Source organism: Strongylocentrotus purpuratus, unplaced genomic scaffold, assembly GCF_000002235.5.
Source record: "Strongylocentrotus purpuratus isolate Spur 01 unplaced genomic scaffold, Spur_5.0 spur5_contig_846, whole genome shotgun sequence".
NCBI lineage: Eukaryota > Metazoa > Echinodermata > Echinoidea > Camarodonta > Strongylocentrotidae > Strongylocentrotus > Strongylocentrotus purpuratus.
The window spans coordinates 830120-851579 of record NW_022145553.1 but is presented as its reverse complement, the minus strand read 5'-3'; the positions used below and the strand labels follow the sequence as shown (position 1 = coordinate 851579).

Genomic DNA, 21460 nt, shown 5'->3' with positions numbered 1-21460 from the left:
CTCTGGGGTTTTAGGCATTTAATTACGGTCAGATGAGCATATTTTGATACCTCTTTTATGACATTGGCAGGTCTCTAATTTTTTCTCTATCTCTTTCTTTCTTTTTCTCTGTAACATACTTTTTCAAAAAGTGAGGGGGGCTCGAGCCCCCGAACCCAGCCGTTTCTTCAGGCCCTGACGTAAAGGCTTTTAAATAAGTATATTTTTCGCCCGACTGTAAATTAGGGAATTTTTAATTTTCCAACAAACTCATAAAAAAGTATATGACTAAAAAAAATACCGGAAAATCATGTCATTTCAGCAATATTTGTAAATCAGTGGTATCGAATAAGAAATACCACATCCCCCCCCCCCTCCCCATCGTAAGCCAGTGTTCAGGGCTCATGTCTTCTCACCCCTATTACAAAAAAACACACACGCTTTCCCATCCTCTCATATTTCCACGATATGCGCGTATCGCTATAATAAAAAACCTCTATTGATAAATATAGGTGGCATGCGGAATGTTTAGAAAATTGAATTCCTGTTAACTTTCCTTTTCTTTGAATGTAATTTTATATGTGATTTAATTCCGGTTTTTATTATTGTTATGTTCTTTGGGGTTTAAAATACAAACCATCTTTACTCCTTTACTGCATTTCTTTCTTTCTTTTTTGGAGGGGGGGGGGCGTTTTGGGGGCAAAAATGCGTTTTGCCCCCCACTTTTTTGTTTGGGAGGGCAAGTGGCAAATCATTAAGGCAAAGGAAAATCATTTAAGAGGGACAGCGAACGTTTGTAGAAATACCATTTTCTGATTTAGGAATTATAAATCCTGATATTTCATGCGCTCTTTTATCTCACCATCATGGTCAACAGTAAATGTTGCAGATTAGCGCATAACTTTTCGGCAGCTCGGGTATAGTGAGAATTTTTTTTTGTCTTTTATGCTTTTTAGCCCCCCACCCCCCCCCCCCCCCCGAAATTTGAGAATTGCGCCGACTGATATTCGCTTAGTATGGGGGAATAGGGGGTATTGAGAGCACTATTTTTTATTTTTTGTTGCCCGTCGGAAATGTGAAAATCGCGTCGACCGATATTTAGCTCAGTGGGGAGGGGGGGGGGGGGATACTCAACACCCCCACCCCCCCCCCCCCCCCGTCTTTATCGTCTTCTGATCCTATCACATTTTATAATATTAGTGTCTTCCATATATCCCACTTTTATGTCTTTGGGTTTGTTTGAGTGTTTATTATCATGATTTTTATGTTCCATTTCCCTTTGTATGAATTCTCCAAAATGTTTATTTTTTTAGTGCCAATGTGTAGAAAGATCACAAAAAGACTAGAGGATTTCTTGTCCTTTTTTTAAAGTCATACTCTACCAAATAATAAATTAAATGTATAGCGTTACATATCGACAAAGAAAGTTATGACAGTCGAGCTGCGTGGGACGTACACTTTCAATATTAATTCTGTGAGTTGGAGGCGTCCTAGCTCCTAGGCCAGGATGAGGCTCCTCTCAGTATCTCGGAAAAGAGCAGGGGCGGATCTAGGGGGTTCGGTGGTTTAACCCCCCCCCCCCCCCCCCCCCATTGGGCTGCCAAGTGAAAAAAGGGGGGAGAAGAAAAAAGGGGGCAAAAAGAAGAAGAAAAAAGTAAAACAGTAAAACGGCGCGATTTTTGGGAAAATCCATGATCCGCCACTGGTCAACCCCCCCCCCCCCCCCCCCCCCCCCCGCTTGGCGAAAAAGATCCGCACCTGAAGAGCACTTTCTAAAACGCGTAGCAAACAAGTAGAGCTTAAAGATACAAGCCAACATGTAGAACTTTGCATGAATTATGAATATGTCATGTATGTCATAATTATGTGTGAAATTTAAACCTTAGCAGTGTCCTATTATTCGAATTATGCAAGGAAACCCGTTTACTTTTTTCATCTTTGGTAATAACGTACATAAAATGAGCTGTAAAGAGTACATGAGCATTTGTCTACATTCTTGTAATGGCCAAAATAAAACCGATTGAATCTTTGCGCAGCATAAAACGTACGACCATTCGGTACAATGGTCTGAAATATCAGACTATTACTTTCTGGTTCTATAGCTCCTAAGTCGATTCGACAACTAATTAATACTCGTTATTTTCCCACTTCCACTTCAAGCCCCCCGCCCCCCCCCCTTTTTGTAGGAAGTTCTAAATTAGTATTGTCTTTCAAATGACGTTGGAATTTAACCTTTTCATTTTTTTGGCCTGCAAATGGGACGTAGTACCTTTAAGACCATTAAAAAAAAAACATGTTTAGCGTCCTGCCTTTTTGAAAATTAGGAGGGAGGAGGCCCTTTGTTTTCCAAAAAGGCCGCTCGGTACATTTTCCCTCACAACTTCGGGCTGTTTTTCAAGCCGGCATTTTCTTTCTTCTTGAAAAAAAAAATCAGAAATAGATCGTTTTAGCAGTGTTTTTATTCATTTTTAAAAACGGGGACGCTAAATGACTCGGTAACATTATTGAAGGTTGATGAAAAAAATTGCTTAATTTTGTATAAAATGTTAATTATTATATTCCTTCTACTGTACTTACCCTCTGACATGCAAAAAATCCTGAACAAATTCTTAAACCATAAATATATATATGGTTTTCTTTGAAGGCGTCAGTGTGCAGTGATTAACAGACATTTTCCCAACCGTTTTTTCCATGAAGAAAATACATAAAACAGGCTATTGAAAATTTGTCAACACTTAAAAGTCTGGAATGGTATGTAGAGCCAATTCATTGGCTTGTGACGATTTACATTCACCTCAAATGTAATTAAATTACAATAATATAGTTGGCTTGTGACGATTTACATTCACCTCAAATGTAATTAAATTACAATAATATAGTTGGGAGAATTAAGGAATCGATCAGATCAGTTTCTCCCAATTAATGGTCCGTTTTCACTAAATCTTTAATTGTACATCTAGCATTGAAGTTTAGCACCGCTTTCTAGCTCTCATCTGAATAATGTTACTAGATTCTAAGTCCCTGGTCATATAGCTATATAAGATTATCGTTGATTTAGTCAAGAAGCTAGTTGGTTTCGAGAAACGGGCCTCACTCACAGTTGCTGTTGTTGTTGTTCATTGTTGATGTTATTGCTCTCTGATTTATTTTGTTAAAGGTATTACAAAGTTTTGGGAAATTTTGAAAAATGGGTGGATAGTGATTCTTTACAATTTTGATATATTTGGATGCCTCTGGGGATGAATTAAAAGAACTAGAAATTTTAGCCCCTAAAACACTTCTGCTTTCGAGAAAAATTGAATATAAAGATTTACCGGTGCTCCCGGTAAATTTTGAAAAATTTCAAATAGCTCCTACGGCCGTACAATGGTAGCTGCGACCATGAAAATCTCAGAATATGTAGTTGTGGTATATAATTTCCGAACGGGAATAGCTAATCAGTCGATTTCAGTCAAGAAACATTGTTTTACAGCTTAATGAATATTTGACCTTGAGAGGGAGCTATACAACATAAAGTGTTTATTATTTACAATTTCATAACTTTAGGGTCGATTTCGACCGCGACAACGATCAGTGAATATTGTAGGATCGCATATGCTTCCAATATGTTCATTTGAACCAAATTCACGACCCCATACCAAAAGTTTGTATTACCTTTAAAATAGGTCGAGCTGCTTGATTCGCTTACAATTAAATAAACGACTTCTAGACTTGCTTTACGTACTCGATTGGTATTTGAACACAATTATCCATTCACCCCCCCCCCCCCCCACCAGTTATGGTGGACAAAATATAGGATACAAGAATATAGGCCTTATTTTTCTTTCTTCATCAATATACAAATTTGCCATCTCAACGATACCATAAGTTGTTAAAATTACGCACAGCGAGTTGAAGGTGAAAAAACCTGAAAAAATTATGGAATACTTAAAAAAGAGTGAGTCCAGTATACAAAAAGCTATTGTACGGTTCTTTCTCAGAACGAAACGGTTCCCTATCAGGAAGTAATACCTCCCTTGATGAACAGTAAAATATAATACAATATTATAAATATGCTAAATTACACTCAGTACATTAAAAATATAATAACATAATGTAATAAGAAAATAAAATAAGAACAGTAAAACATAATACAATATTATAAATATGTTAAATTACACTCAGTACATTAAAAATATAATAACATAATGTAATAAGAAAATAAAATAAGAATAGTAAAACATTATACAATATTATAATATGCTAAATTACACTCAGTACATTAAAAATATAATAACAATCATAATATAAGAAAATAAAATAAGAACAGTAAAACATAATACGATATTATAAATATGTTAAATTACACTCAGTACATTAAAAATATAATAACATAATGTATTAAGAAAATAAAATAAGAAAAAGTAACAACAATGATAAAAGGTATGATAAGATTACTGAATATAGAAGCTTGTGTAGGTGCTATCTTATATACATATTTATGTATGGTGTGTATGTGATATAACAAATAATCTGCACGTACTGTTAAGAAACACTAACAAAGCCCATGAATGTTTTGCTTACGATATTATTTTACGATACTATCTTAAAAGATAGATAAATATAAAACGAAATAAATGTATTTTTAAAAAAATCCAAAATTGAGAGATATAACACGTGCCGTAAAGTAATTTGGCGACAATAGTCAAATCACTGACTAATCGCCAATAACTCAAAACACAACAACAACAACAACAATGGCTGAGGGTGAAGTCGGTATTTTGCGAAGAGTTCGGGCAGGGTCGAGGGCTGAGGTATCTATTTTGAAGTATTTTCCTAAAATATTAGTTCAGTATGTCATTTTGATTCTTGATCCTAGATCTAGGCTATATCATTTTGAGTGAAAATGCATGTACCGGTATGCCATGATCACTCGGCATCTCAATTCAATCACCTATGATGATCACGGAAACAATTCCCTGTCAAGTTCGTGCTATTGCTACCGCCGCGCGCGCCCCGTAGATCTACATGTATAAAGCCTACATACTTGGTACTTGGTTGGGTAATCCCTTTGGCAGCTCACTCAGGAAGCTATACTGGGATGGTAGGTGAGGCAAGTGACTACAAGGAGTGTCATGAATTGCTGGAATGGTATGTAGGTCTACATAGTACATGGCCTAGATCTATGGATTATGCCTTTATCATGGTCGGGGGTGGTATTCTGAACATTGTTGTAAGTTTTGTGTTATCTTTTGTTGTATCTCACAGAGATAACAGCCCTAATATTGTTGTAAGTTGGTATTCTGAACATCAGACATTTTATCCCTGTGTTTGAATTGAACTTTTGAAGGACTGCCTCTATCTTCTTTGACCACTGTTGACATGCCCATTTGTATGAACACTACCAATCAAAATCTGTTTTATATAAGCATGATAAGTAGGTCAACCAATAGGAATACTTTATGCCGTATCTGAAGATGCGCCTAGCACATACTAATCTTGGGCGTAATTAGTTATTTGAGCGCTTATTACGCGCGTCATCATATGCGCTGTGGCATGTGGATCATGAAGACAAATCACGCTTTCACTATATTGGTTAAGATAAGAGTCCTAATGCAGAGATAGGGTCTAGGAGATGAACAAACAACATGTGAATGCGGCCAGGAACAGACAATGGAACACCTGCTAGTCTGCCCAATCCTGCCAGAGCCATGCACCCAAGATGACCTGGAAGCCGTGAATTGCCGTGCCAAAGCCTGTGGACCACTGGACGGGACTTGTGTAGTGACTCGATAAGAGGTTAAGATGAGAGCATTAAAATCGTCATATCCTAGCATGTCATTTCTTAGAAAGTTCTCATCTGTGATGTTTCCGGTCAACACACAATCTTCTTCTAACTCGTCTATTGGCACGAAGTTGGTTTGGCGCTAGTGTAGTTCCGTATCCGTTTTTTTTTAGCAGTTTAATATCGATTCTTAGCAAAGGAATTTTAGCCCAATTTTAATCATAATCATGTATTGCATTTTCCACCTGAATTTAGATCGCATCCGACATTGGGAAGCCTCCGTGTAGGGCTTCGATGTCGACGTCGTCGCTCAGTACCGTCTCCGCGCTATAGCTCTGCAACTCAAACTGAAGCTATCAGTCTAAAATTAAGCTTCAGTTTGAGTTGCAAAGCTATAGCGCGGAGACGATACTGAGCGACGACGTCGACATCGAAGCCCCAAACAGAGGCTTCCCGATGTCGGATGTGATCCAAATTCAGGTGGAAAATGCAATATATGATTATGATTAATATTAGTAAAAAATTGGGCTAAAATTCCTTTGCTAAGAATGGATATGAATTATGAATCTGCTAAAAAAATGGATACGGAACTACGCTAGCGCCGTTGGTTCTGGGCAAGAAATATTGCTGCCATTATATCACCACGAAAGATACAACAACCCCCTACCTGTTGTAAATACCATGCAAGATAAGATAAGATAAAAGATACAACAATTTTCAGAATACCAATTATCTTGTCATATTATCTCTCGTGCGCATATGCAAATGAGGATTAAGCGCCATTTTATTACTAATAAGCACAATTACAAGCGCACCAAAGTTTGAACGCAGGCGCGACCAAAGAGATGAGAGAAAAGATACAACAAAAGTTACAACAGTGTTCAGAATACCAACTTTATCTTATCTCCAAAGATACAACAATATTAGAGATAACACAGGGTTCAGAATACGGCCCCAGGTTTACTAGGCCTAGCGGCTAGCACGAAGAACTTTGGGCACTTGTTCAGAAGCCTATCCAAACTTTGACCCGTAACTCCGGTGTGGAGATACCTTACTAAAACATACCCAAAATGATGTAAATATTCATGTCCAAATAAAGATCATGAGTTAACTTAAAAGTCGTTATAGTAGGCCTATGTTTATTACCTGTTTCGGGTCAATTTTTCTTGTTATTTTTGGAGTTGAGTAAAAAAAAAGTTTACACCTAGAAAATTTCTTATTATTTTAAAAGTCATCTATGAACAGTTAATTATTATACATCTTATGAAAGAGCGTTTTATCCAGAAACATTTAGTATCATTTTGTGTGGTATGTCTTCACGCTGGGATGAATAGGAGGCATTGCGAGAGTGCAAAAAATCAACTTGCCCCAAAGTTGCTTACATGTATGTGATGTTTGAATAAAACAATTGAGATTTGGGTACTGGTATTAATCTGGTCTTTGCAGATGAAAATAACATCCCTAACAAAATTAATCATGCCACACATATAAAATATAGAATATCAAATATCAACAAACATTTGTGCGCATGTGGATATGTGTGTGTGACTTTGCTTCTGCAAAAAGCTTATACCGGTAATGCATTTCATTTGATACATTCAATTCATTCCTTCACTCCGCTAATCTCAACATAATACATACTGTAGGCATCACTTTGGCGCAAGTCGATATTTGCACTCCAAGTGTGAACACCTACCACACAAAAATGATACCAAAAGATTTGGGATAAAACACTCTTTCATAAGATGTGTATTAATTTACTGCTCATAGATGCTTTTTAAAAGAATTATCAATTTTCTAGATGTAAACTTTTTTTGACTCACACGCTTTAGGCCGCACCCCCGATTTTGAAGAAAAAAAACTGAAGGAAAAAAAAACGGGAAAGGTGCAATGCTACAAGACCAAATAAAATCATCGCTATTTTCTGGTAGAAAACTATTTTTCCTACAAACTGATACTAAATTCATCAATATTCTTATAAAAATTTAAAGGAAAATCCAAGTTTAAAATTGTGTTTATCTAAAAAATGATTGCAATGTAGCAAATCTTTGTTGATTTTGAAGCTTGTACTGTATCGCAGGCAGTTTTGTATCCGATAAACCCCTACCTAGCACAATGCAATGCAAAATTGCCTGAAATGGATTTTAAGAAAAGCGGATGCGCAGTTGCGTTGCGCAGTAGTTCCGTTGCGATGTCACGAACTGTAATATAGTTTTACCAGTAGTTTTTTTTGTGAAAAATAAGTTATGATGCTTATTCAGGAGATTCACAAAATGCAACACAAAATTGTCAATTGTTGGCAAGATGTGTTGAGTTATTCTACAAATGTCCTGTACCATTGTACATTACTGGTATAGTCATTGTAGTCCCATATGTACGCATACGTGCTGACCCGAGGTGACCCGAATTTGACTGTTGTTGTGCATAGGCTGCAGTGCTGCACCCAAACTTTTTGATATTTTCTCTTCCGAAAATACTGCGGCCATAACGCTGGAAAATACAGTAATTCATATTATGGGCCCAGCGCACAGATTTTGGGCCGCCAAAACTTATGCTAGCATTTATTATTAAAGGCCAAGTCCACTCCAAAACTAACTTACTTTCAATAGAACCAGAAAAATCAGACAAACCAATCAAAAATGTTTGAGCAAAATCGGATAACTAATAAGAAAGTTATGAATTTTTGAAAAAGTATGGAAAACTATGTAACAATGAAAATCACAAGACAAATTGGAAACTCATTCATGAGTCCTCACTATCCACTAATTGTTTTCTTTATATTGATAATATAATTTTCCTAAGAATCTTATTTCTTCACACCAGCATCCAAGTTGGATTGATAGTAATATGTTTTTGTGTGGATGCACTAATAAAGAGTAATTTTTTTCAGTTAAATCATGAAAAATGTGAATTTTTATAAACTATTTAGATAAAAATCAATAATTATGAATATACAATATTCAGAAAATAGTATCAGTTCTTCAAAGTTCATAAAGTTCGCAATATGAAACCTGGGCAAAGGCATGGGGAAATCAAATTAGTGGGATTAAACTATATAAAGCAATTGATAAATAGTGAGGACATGACATCACAAACTGATAACTAAGTTGTGTAGTGATTTCCATTTTTCTATAGTTTTACATGTATACTTTACCCAAAATTCATAACTTTTTTATTAGTTACCCGATTTTGCTCAAACTTTTTCTGATTGGTTTGTCTGATTTATCTGCTTCTATGTAAAGTACGGTAAGTTATTTTGTGGAGTGGACTTGTCCTTTAAAGGTTCTCTTAAAAGAAAAGACCCTCTGAGTCGTATATTTTTAAACAATGTAATTTTAGTCATTTTGTGTGTTGGAACTTGGAACCAATGGGAAAGTTGTCTGGCACTTCACAGTGACACTGCTGATTCAGCCATTTGAAATGCCCATATGCACAGTGATTACAACTTTTTAAAAATTAATAACTTGTTCTCTTTTTGCCCGATTTTGTTTAAACTTTCACGAATCTGCTTTCTTTTAGAATACATGAAGCTCCTCCATCAGTTTGGCAGTGATTATTCTAGATTGCATAAAGTGGGACTTCTCTATGATTTAAAGATTTGCGAACAATTTTAGATCTATGAACTGGTCAATTAACATGTTTTGTATTTCAAATGTCAGATCTGTGCATGCATTGTGCACCAACATATTGACATCATTGTGCATTTCTTTTCCTTACAGGACTCATATTGACATCATTGTGCATTTCTTTTCCTTACAGGACTCATATTGACATCATTGTGCATTTCTTTTCCTTACAGGACTCATATTGACATCATTGTGCATTTCTTTTCCTTACAGGAATCATATTGACATCATTGTGCATTTCTTTTCCTTGCAGGACTCATATTGACATCATTGTGCATTTCTTTTCCTTACAGGACTCATATTGACATCATTGTGCATTTCTTTTCCTTGCAGGACTCATATTGACATCATTGTGCATTTCTTTTCCTTACAGGACTCATATTGACATCATTGTGCATTTCTTTTCCTTACAGGACTCATATTGACATCATTGTGCATTTCTTTTCCTTGCAGGACTCATATTGACATCATTGTACATTTCTTTTCCTTACAGGACTTTTTCTCATGGGAAGAACAAGCGTTCGATGAGATGGACAGTACTTTAGCTGTCCAACAGGTAAGATCAAGAAAAAATGCTTTCAAATTGGCAACACACCCACCAACACCAGTGTTTTGTGTTCACTTTTAACCTACCCTCCTCAGAGGTCCCCAAATATCAACGTTGACTTGACGCCGAAGCTTCAGGTCGATACATTTGTTGTTGTAGTGAAGTCTTCACAAAGAATCATGTACTTATACATTGCATTAAAGATATTTCAGCACAAAATTGCCAATGCTACTTTAGCCTTCCAGCAGGTAAGATAAAGAAGAAGAAAACACATTCAAATGGGCAATAGGCCAACGCAAGTGTTTAGCATTAACTGTTACTGTAAGTGTTCAAAAAGCATCATCTACAACTGTACATGTACATACATTGTACTTAAAGGAAAACTAACCCCAAATAACTTGAGTTGTTCTAAGAGATTTTTTGCATTCTTGGGCATTAGGACCTGCTGAAGATGGTAGGGTACATGTAGGAGCCCCCGGCATACATAGTCATATATGGGTGATTGGGGGCCCATGACGTTTGTACAACAACAAATCAATGTTATATTAACTTACAAATTATTTGGGGACTACGAGGCGACGCCCCTGTCCAGCACCCTATGATATCCTTGCCGGGGGCTCCTCACGGCCCTCCCACTCCGGGGTTGGAATGACCGCATGCGTGTTACCAAAATGTCCGCTAAATGGGTACTTTTCACGCACCAAAGTCCGGCTCATACATACACAAAATTGACTTTACACTCCGGTGTTTTCAAAAGGAGGGAACACGCATAAGCGTACCCTAAATAACACTGAGTGGGGGGGCCGGGGGGCTCCTACCCTAATATCGTTCAGTAGGTCCTAAGGAAGCCCTGTACCAAAAGTGGCAATTGTACAACAACAACAAAATGTTATATTACCTTCTAAATTATTTGGGGGCTACGAGCGACGCCCCCACCCCTCACCCTTATAAGATATTTTTGCCGGGGGCCCCTACCCTTATTTGTTCAGTAGGTCCTAAAGAAGCCCTGTACCAAAAATGGCATTTGTACAACAACAAATCAATGTTATAAAATTATTTGGGGCTCCAAAAAGATGCCCCCGCCCCCACACCCTTAAATTAATTTTTTTGCCGGGGGCTCCTAGCCTAATATTGTTAAGTAAGTCCTAAGGAAGCCCTGTAGCAAAAATGGTGCTTTTATCCGGCAAGTAACGATAATCAATAAATTTGACGCTAAGCCACCTGACTAATGGGCAAATTTATGGATGCTTCGTTCCCAGGTGTTTCTGGTGTTGAAGCATTTCAATTACCTGCTGTTATCCTTTGTACTCCAATTGCCAGAATGCAAATTGCATAAAAATCAGTTGGTGCTGTTCTGGGGTGAAGGTTTCGCCTACATGAAATAGATTTTCAACCGCTTTATTTTAGTACTTTTAAATAAATGAGTTACAATTGTTACCGGTAGTTGTTACCCAATTATATATTTTTCACCAAATAATAATAATAATAATAATACAGCATTTATTATGCACCATCAATCTATTAAACTATTCTGAGGCGCAGAGGGATAGAATTAGAATGAGATATATAGGAAATGAGAAGGAGGAAGAAGAAAAAAAATGCATAGATGTACATTCAACATATAATTAACTAAAATAACATGCGAACATATATGACTTTAGATTCCTTTAAATGTTTCTAGGGATTCTAGTGATCGGATCCTCAGTGGATGAGCATTCCAAAGAGATGGCGCTGCAGAAATAAACGCCTTTTCTCACAGACTTGACATATTTATATTATCTTCTCGGCTATGGTTTTCCCTCATTTTCAAGAACATGGCTGCGCCGATTTCATGCTAAAAGGCATTACATCATGCCAAGAAATCTTCATATCTCATATACACATTCGTAAGACTTATTGTACATCAAAAGGCAGGAATTCAACTCGTTTTTCAGAATACCTACACTTATTCTTGGTTAGTTCAACTTTGAATTTTTAATGGGGCTTTTGGGCCAATTCTGGTCGGAATTAAATTTGTGAAAACTTCCCCCCCCCCCCCAAAAAAAAAAGCAGGAAAATTATGTTAAAACTTAAAAATCATGTGATTAGCGGTAAACTTAGCTCTTTTTTTTCTTCTGATACTTATTTTGTTCCCTAATTAGATGGCAAGATGTCAATATATTTCATGTCTTTTTCAGACATTTCCTCCGATTAACGGAGATGAGTTGATTTACATGACAAATCACTATTTTTTTTAACGATGATCGTACATGTAAGTCTAGCCATTCTAGAGAAGTATGAAACAGAATTGAAAAAAATAATTAAAGAGTAACATGATATACATGTAAGGTTAACCTCTTTAAGAACTTTTATTTTGTCAAACCCTAATTATTACAAAGTTATAATAGTAGTATGAAATAAATAAACATAAATGTTGAGCATAGTGGTGTTGTGGTCTAGTGGATATGTCGGCGGACTGTGGAGCACAAAGTCCTTTGGCAAGACATTAATCTACATTTGGCACACTCAACCCATGTGAGGTAAATGGATTCCTGGTAAGACGATTCCTTGGAAATACACTGTGCACTAATATTATAATAACGACTGCCAGAGCTAAAGCCTGAGTAATCATTTTCAAAGCTCTTTGTAAGCCCATAGGGACGTTATAATGTATATGCGCTATACACTGTACAAGAAAGGAATATTATTACACATGTAGTGTAGAATTATAAAAATTTGTTAGATTTTTTTGTTGGTCTCAATCATGGTGCTCTCTTTATTTATTCCTAGGGATTTTCTGTATCACACAATCCCATTTTTTCTGATTATCTGGGAGTTGAAATAATGCCCTTGTGGCTCTGAACTCAGTATGGAATATTTATGTCAGGTTTTCCTAACTCCTATAGTAGGTCAAGGTTCATTAACTTTCTCAAGAAACAAGAGTTATTACGGTATGTGATCTCTGAATAGGTTTGCTATTGTCTCAACTTTTTAGCGTTTGCTTCCAGTTTGACAGCAAAATTAATATTTCTTTTAAGATAAGGTTTCCATATTTTGGGGGAATGTTCTCAATGGAGACATTTGAACCTGATGGATCACCCCAAAGGTCCAGACATGACAAGCTCTTCATCATGTTGTTTACTGTTTCCATTTCAAATTAGCAACTACCTCCTTCAGGGGGCAGTTTGGACCAACTGCTGCACAGTCAGTATGAAAAATGAGTCTGTAACTTACACTCTTCCAGCTTCCCTCTCCTACCTCACCTGGTTATTAATGATGTCATTTTGTAAATGGCAGAAGAGAGTTTGGAGAATGGGACACATTTTCGTTTATCATTGCATTTCATTTTATTCATTGATAATCAGCATTGGCATTGGCAGGTAACTTCTTAAAAAAAATGTATACCAGTAGGCCGATTTGTGATCTTGGTGTCGCATTCTTTTGATACTCTGTCAAAAGGTCCTGGGTTCAAATCTCTGCCTGGTGCATAGTACATGTATGTCCATAGAAAAGGCATTTTATCTACAGTTGTCTCTCTCAACCCAGGGGTTAGATCGGTTACTGGCATGACTTATTCTTTGAAACGCACTGTGCACTGTCAACAGTCCTTCTAAGATCAAAATCTTGGGTACTGATTTTAGAACTATTTGGAAGCATATTTGGACATTTACAGTACATACAGAAAACACAAAAACCATACATTTTAGTTGTTACATATATTTTTGTTCTTGTTTTTCTAGTTTTAGTTCTTTTTCTTCATCCTCTTCTTATTGGTATTATTATTTGTATTATAATTAATATTAGTTTTATTGGTATTAGTATTAGTATTATTATACTTGTGGTTATTGTTAAAGTTATCATTATTATTATCATCATTATTATTATTATTTGCATCATCATCATTATCATCATCATCAAACTTCCCTGCTTATGTCCTTTATCTGTTTACATTATGATGTGATATGTAGAACATTGGGTCTTAGGGTAGGGGCAATATTCCCAGTACACGTGTGCTCAGGTTGCAAAGTGTAGGGGCAATGTTCGCATGTACGTGAACTCAGAATTAACTCTAATGCATCATGATACAAACAGTTTCATCTGACAGTCGCAATAAAAGCAGAGACATAACAAGCCTGGTGTTGACTACCTTAGTGAACATTAAGAACAATGCACTGATGACAGAGTCAGTGAACCACGTTCTCCTAAAGAAAACATTTGCTTGACTCTCAGATCAGCTTTTGATTTTAATTTTAATTTTAAAATATTGAATACTAAGATACTCACAATTCCTTTAAGCTCCTGCGAGTTTTTTTTTATCCCCTTTTTGGGGGATCATATAAGTCATTAGTGGCAAACAATCATTCCTTCATGTGAATGTCATTGGTATGTATGTATCTATGTGAGTTTGCTTTGCGGAATGTTGAAGGCCGACCGCCCTTGTTCAGTAGCCCTACTTTGATGTTCCTTTCAAATACAAAATCATGGACAGAACATCAACTTATCTGGCACAAGCGTACATGTACACGACACATGCTAATATATTTTGATACAAGAGTGCAATATAGAGACACAGGCTAAATTCCTTTCTGATATCCTATTTGCTACTAGCATAGAAGTACATGTAGATGTTATCTTTAAGTTTATTTTATTTTTCAGTTTAATCAGAATGCAGGTTAGTATGTCAGTGACCTTGCACTCTTACATGTTTTCCCCTGTGTACAACACCATTTTTCTTCACCTGTTCAAAGTGATTGTTTTCCATTCCCACTTGCTTTCATCATAAATAAATGAAAATGTTATTTTTTGTGATTTATTGTAGATCTGTCCTTATCCTATAAAACTGATAATAATAGCGATTTGGGGGTAATAGCACCCTAGATATACAAAATGAAAGTGATCATGTTTTGGCTTTCTTTCATATATGTCATGCATTTACTACATTGAATGGAAATCCATTATTGATGGTCACAGAAAGTCATGCAGTCATATTTTATTTTCCTACATTTTTATGTATTCTGGTAACACTTGTTGTTATGTTTAGGCTAGGTCTGTTGTAATTTCAACTCTAATCTGTCTTTCGTTTTTTTTTTTTTTTTTTGGGGGGGGGGGGGGGGGAGGTCCTATAAACCAATATAGTGGAAGTTTCATTTTAATCACTCATTCTGTGTAAAAAAAAATTATAAAGGTACCAGATACTATACATGTTTATTGGACCATGTTCTACTGAAAGTAAAACCTAACGCTGAGTTTAGGCTTTTGTCCAAATGAAGTTAGTTTGAGATGTTTAAGTTTTCCTTTGTTAAACTGATCTTTGACCCAGGGTCTGGTTTAACTGAATTTGTATAAGATGGACCATTGGGAATAACTATCTATTAACTATCGACTCGAGCATTCTTGCTATGATAAATGGCCTCTGCATTTATCTGGATTCTTTGATTTACCTCCATACTGTCAAGTTTTCTATGTACATTTATTGTTATTTGAATATTTTGTATTTGATTATTCGAAAAATTCAGAAACATCTGCTAAAAAGAAAGAGACAAATTCTGATAGCTTTTGCTCATATCACTGCAATTTTACTTTGAATGTCAAGTTAAAGCGTGAGTTCACATATCTGTGTCTTCTTGTTTTTTTCATCATCTTCTGTTGACAGTTCATTCAGCAGACCATCAGGAAGGATATCAGTAACATCGATGGCATCCTCCACCCTCCAGAGGGCCAAGACGAAGGCGTATGGAAGTATGAACATCTCAGACAATTCTGTCTGGAGCTTAATGGCCTAGCTGTCAAGTTACAGGTAATTCTTGATTTTTTTTAAATTTAATAGTGGAATGCTACATGTACATGATGGAACATGCAGGTTTCCTGGAACAATGATAGTATCCTCTAGATCTCCAAGATGATGTTGTTTGAACATCTGACACAGTTCTGTCTGGAACTGAATGGCCCAAGTTACAGGTGGTTCCTGATTTAGTGGAATGCTACATGTAGGGAACATTGATTGTATCCTTGAGATTGCCAAGAAATGAGTGTTTGGAAGTATGAACATCTGAGACAATGGTTTACATGTAGCTGTCAAGTTACAGTTGGTTCCTGATTTAGTGGAATGCTACATGTAGGGAACATTGATTGTATCCTTGAGATTGTCAAGAAATGGGTGTTTGGAAGTATGAACATCTGAGACAATGGTTTACATGTAGATGTCAAGTTACAGGTGGTTCCTGATTTAGTGGAATACTACATGTAGGGAACATTGATTGTATCCTTGAGATTGTCAAGAAATGGGTGTTTGGAAGTTTGAACATCTGAGACAATGGTTTACATGTAGCTGTCAAGTTACAGGTGGTTCCTGATTTAGTGGAATGCTACATGTAGGAAACATTGATTGTATCCTTGAGATTGCCAAGAAAAGGGTGTTTGGAAGTATGTACATCTGAGACAATGGTTTAGCTGTCAAGTTACTGGTACATGTGACTCTTCTGTTTGAATCTACAGACATGCGTGTGTAGAGTTTAGCCGACAAAGAAAGAATGCACACTGAATCTATACAAGTGATAAATGTTTCTCACATGAATGCAAAAGACCAATCGTTTCATTCGGTTCTAGGACAGAGTATAAATAACAATAATCATCCTGTCATTTCTTTTCATAACAGCATGAATGTAACCCTGATACCTGTTCACAGATGACTGCTACAGAGCAGTGGATCTTCCTATGTGCTGCTCACAAGACACCCAAAGAGGTAAATTGACTGATAGATCAATGATTTCAATGTACTGTAAAACCAAAACCTTTCACTCACCTGAAATGTTCACAAAATTTGTGAGTGGTGTAGATTCCTGAAAATTTCACGCTGCAAAATAATTGAAACACAACAGACAAATTTCAAAAGTTTCATGTTGCGTCTGCTACACGTATATGTAAAGAAGTAAGTGTACATGTAGACAACAAACAATCTTATGGAACATCAGTTGGAATTCCTATCTGAGAGACAAGGTAAAGAGGGTTAATACATTACCAAAGGACACTAGTATATTGACCTGTTTGGGTTTTGGTTCTTTCACTTAGGATCTTCTGCTTGTGAGACCACTGCTCCACCACCGAGTTTAGAGCCCATAGTTGGGCATTAGATGCAAATATTTAATGTATTGCTTGTATTTCCTGTGTATATAGTGCACATCAGAATATAATGCCTCTATACCCAGGCTCCACTAAAACTATTTTCTGAGAATCCAGAGTGACAATATATACATGTAGGTCTCAAGTCAAATAGACCCCTGTTAACATGTCAAGTATTGGGGGTCTTGAGCAATATTTTGGGAATCCATGTTCGATGGACACCTTGGAATATTAAGAAAATCTTGGGATCTGAAGTAAAATTTGAGGGGTCCACTTGCCAAAAATGTATTTAAAGTGAGCAATTGTGTTATTTGTTCTCAGTGTCCAGCAATAGACTACACAAGACACACCCTAGATGGCGCTGCATGTCTCCTCAATAGCAACAAGTACTTCCCGAGCCGGTAAGCAAACAGCAATTAGTGTTTTTTTTAATCCTATGGTACTTGTAGGTTTGAGATGAGGACCAAAACAAGGGTGTTGGTGCCATGAATTCTTTCTCAAAGTTACTACTTAAAGGTATTACAAAGTTTTGGTATGGGGTCATGAATTTGGTTCAAATTAACATATTTGAAGCGTATGCGTTCCTACAATATACATTGATCGTTGTCGCGGTTGAAATTGAGTCTAAAGTTATGAAATCATAAATAATAAACTCTTTATGTTGTATAGCTCCCTCTCACGGTCAAGATATTAATTTAGCTATGAAACAATGTTTCTTGACTAAAATCGACCGATTAGCTATTCCCATTTGGAAATTATATGTCCCAACTACATATTCTGAGATTTTCATGGTCGCAGCTAATATTATACGGCTATAGGCGCTATTTGAAATTTATCATAATTTACCGGGAGCACCTGTAAATTTTGATATTCAATTTTTCTTGAAAACAGAAGTGTTTTAGGGGCTAATTATTTTAGTGCTTATAATACATCCACAGGGGCATCCAAATATATCAAAATTGTAAAGATTCACGATCCACCCATTTTTCAAATTTTCCTAAAACTTTGTATTACCTTTAACGTTTAGAAAATGTAATGGGAACTAAGATCATGTGGGGGATCACAATCTTATGGACCTGTATTGTTCAACTGACTACTCAATTATGATGTTATCATTGATATTCAGAGCCATAGTATGAATAATTCTTTGAAAGAAGAAATGATTTCACCCCTTTTTTATATTTGCATACAAATTAATTGATAAAGTTCATGCAATAATTAAAAAGTGTAATAATAATAATAAATAAACGATTCAGCTGATTTTATGATCATGTCAAAATTATGAAGAAATCATTCAAAATTCTGAAATGTGGGCAGGTCTTATGAATATATTGCATCAGCATTAGATATGAGAAGCATTCTTCACCAATTTCTTTCAGTATTAGAATAAAAGGAAGATTTTTAATTAATTTAACAATAATTATTTTTATAAGATGTTTGACCTTTGATTATTTAATTTTAGCGTGAGCATTAAGGAGTCGTCTGTAGCCAAGCTGGGTTCTGTATGCCGTCGTATCTATAGGATATTCTCACATGCCTACTTCCACCATCGCACATTGTTTGATGACTATGAGGTATGTTAAGAGTACTGTCTGTCAGTAGACATTTGTTGTTGTGGATTAACACCAATTCCATTTGATTTTTGAAAAACTGGTCAGTTGCTTGAAATCATCATCATCCTCAGCTATCTTATCATATATCACTGTCATTGCTAATCATAATGTAATCAACAACTTCATCATTATTATCACCTTCATCATCATCATTACTATCATCATCATTTTCATCACCATCATTATCACCATCATCACCACAACTACTGCCACCATCATCATCGTCAACCATCATCAATTAAAAGAATGATATGACAGTATATGGGATGGCCTCCCATCTCAAGGTACACTTTTATATCTTGATCTTAGGGATTTTAACACCATTGTAATTCAATAAACTGTATTGATCCCCTGTCACTGTTATGCTGAGATACATGTCATGTTGATTTAGTCAGACATGTTGTGACATGTAGGTAAACATCATATTTCTGAGTTTATGATGTGTAGTTTTCTCTTAAAATTACATGCTTTATTTGATCTGTAAATGTATTATGTGTTGACTTACTGTAGACCACATTAATCACTATATTAGCCTTATGTTTTGAAGCTAGGGCATAAGGATGTATCAAATGATCCTTATAACTTTTAATGCATATGCTTATTTCTTTCTTTACTCTTAGAATGAGACATTTCTATGCCGACGATTCACAACGTTTGTGACGAAATACAACCTGATGCCGAAGGACAATCTCATTGTACCAATATTAGAAGACTCCCAGGGAAGCACAGAAAGTGAAGCGTAGTACACACAAATCATATTATTCAGTGGCAGAAACTTGCATAATCATCTGTTATGGGGGAGGGGGGGGGGGGGGGGTCTATTCGTCATTCCCCACTAACTTGTGTTTACAAATACTTGAAACATAATACACAAAAACAATTTCATTCATAATGTGTAATTATCTTTTCAGAGGGGGGGGGGGGGGGGGGGGGGGGGGGGGGGGGAGGGGGATTACTCATCAGTCCCCCCCCCCCCCAACAAAAAAAACACCCCCAAAAAATCAATAAATAGTTTATACATGTAGATCACAAGATGTACTCTTTAACCTCCCACCAAGCCAGATAGCCCCAATGTATTAAGTTTTGTCAGGCTAGTTTCATCCCTTATTTATATGACATGTTTGTAAATACGTAATGTAAAAGTATATACAGTAGTATTTTCCGTCAATTATCATGTAGAAGGGTTAGGCCATCATGGTAGTATGGTAGATTTCAACATTATTGTTTACATCAATTATAAAGTTGTATATTTCTTTGGGAATATGCATACTGGTTCATTCGCAAATACAAACTGCAAGAGTTTAATCAACCACCAATTTTAAGATGGAACAAATAATGGTGTTCGTAACAAAGAACCTACAATAAATAATGGTCGTCATGAAGAAGAAGAAGATAATTCACACTAAACAATGCAGGCATTTGTAATACTTGATGTTTGTAGATTATACTTTGATGAGATAATCTGTCGAACTGTAATGTGCTAGTACACAGTACTTTAATTTGTTTGCATTATCTCATTTAGAAAATGTTAAGAGTTCTTGCTTGCAATTAGCAATGTGACAGTGGTTTTAGATGAATTACAAAAGAATGTACAAGTATGTTTAGGTTGCCTTTAGGCTTATTAAGATATTACGTGGCAAACCGCTGCAGCTTTTTTACATGTAAATGAATGGCAACTGCATGCAACATAGGTCTGTGCATATTCACTGAGCTCAGCATTACAAGATACAGAAATGTGAGGCTTATTACACTTCACATCAACAAAAAAAATGTTAACGCCACACTTTTGCCTCGTCATATCTGAACGTGCCCTTTGAAGAGAAACCAACGAACCCTGAAAATGATGAGGTCGATAATTCACAGTTATTTGACTCGTATTTGTAAGCTTCGTTTAGTATTTTGTTCAACTCTGGTCAAATAATTATAATTAATTAGAATTATCTGACTGAAAGCCCATGACATGGAAATTAAGCTGTCAGATCTTGTTTGGAAAGAGAGTTTACAATTGGATATACAATAGATACAGGATTACCCAGTATCCACATGCGATATGTACAGTGTTTGCATCTACTTTAAACATTGGAAAACATTACTATAGATAAATGATATGTACTGAATTTTTTGGACATTTGAAAATTACGTTAAAGGGAGGGAGGGGAATGGTAAATACTTGCATGCCTAATTTTGTTGAGGTAGTTAGTAAATTATGTATTGTACATTGTGTAGTGGTTGTAACCACTTGGTTTGTAGCTTTTGTGAAATATATGTACCATATAGAATGTATTTATAATTAAATCAGATAGACGTCTGATTGTCATGAGTACGCATTCATTTCTTCCAATGAAAAGTCAAGCTACATAAATTAAGTGGGATGCAACTAATTCGCAGGCACAGTCTTTGTGCGTTACAGTGTCTGCACTGCTAGACTAGACCAATGGCATCTGTTCTTGAAGGCCAAGTCCACAATTATAATATGTAATTTTGTATAACATTGTAATTATTATTATCCTGGTCATTGGATTAAATTGCTGTCCGCAGGGTTCCCTTTCTTTCTGGGTAGTATCCTGGCCAGGTGCCAAGCACCAGTGGTGGATCCAGGGGGGGGGGGGGGGGGGGGTGGCCAAACCTATCTATGCCCCTTTAATTCCCAATGTGGCATACCTTAAAGGTAAAGACCAGTTCTGATCATGCGATTGCATTGTGAAAGAAAGGTGGAATCAATCATCTAGCATATAAGTATTGGTGTGTACTGCCAAGGTTCTGGAATCATCAAAATTATTTTAAAAATTGGCCCAGTGTTGGTAAAGTTACAAGCACTGTACACAGAAAGATG

At 36.2% G+C, this 21460-nt stretch overlaps 1 protein-coding gene across 2 annotated transcripts; it reads left to right on the top strand.

Annotated features, from left to right (window-relative positions):
• The first annotated feature begins 4698 nt into the window (after window positions 1-4698).
• LOC578479 (MOB-like protein phocein) lies at window positions 4699-19554 on the top strand. Of its 2 annotated transcripts, none has more exons than XM_030992332.1 (7): window positions 4699-4772; window positions 9863-9925; window positions 15549-15692; window positions 16551-16637; window positions 17336-17415; window positions 18477-18588; window positions 19248-19554. In XM_030992332.1, exons 1-7 carry the CDS (start codon window positions 4716-4718, stop codon window positions 19368-19370), a joined length of 666 nt encoding a protein of 221 aa, XP_030848192.1. In that variant the 5' UTR covers window positions 4699-4715; the 3' UTR covers window positions 19371-19554. The 2 variants fall into 2 exon arrangements, with proteins under 2 accessions (XP_030848192.1, XP_030848196.1); XM_030992336.1 differs by lacking the exon at window positions 4699-4772 and adding an exon at window positions 5147-5191.
• The last annotated feature ends 1906 nt before the right edge of the window (window positions 19555-21460 follow it).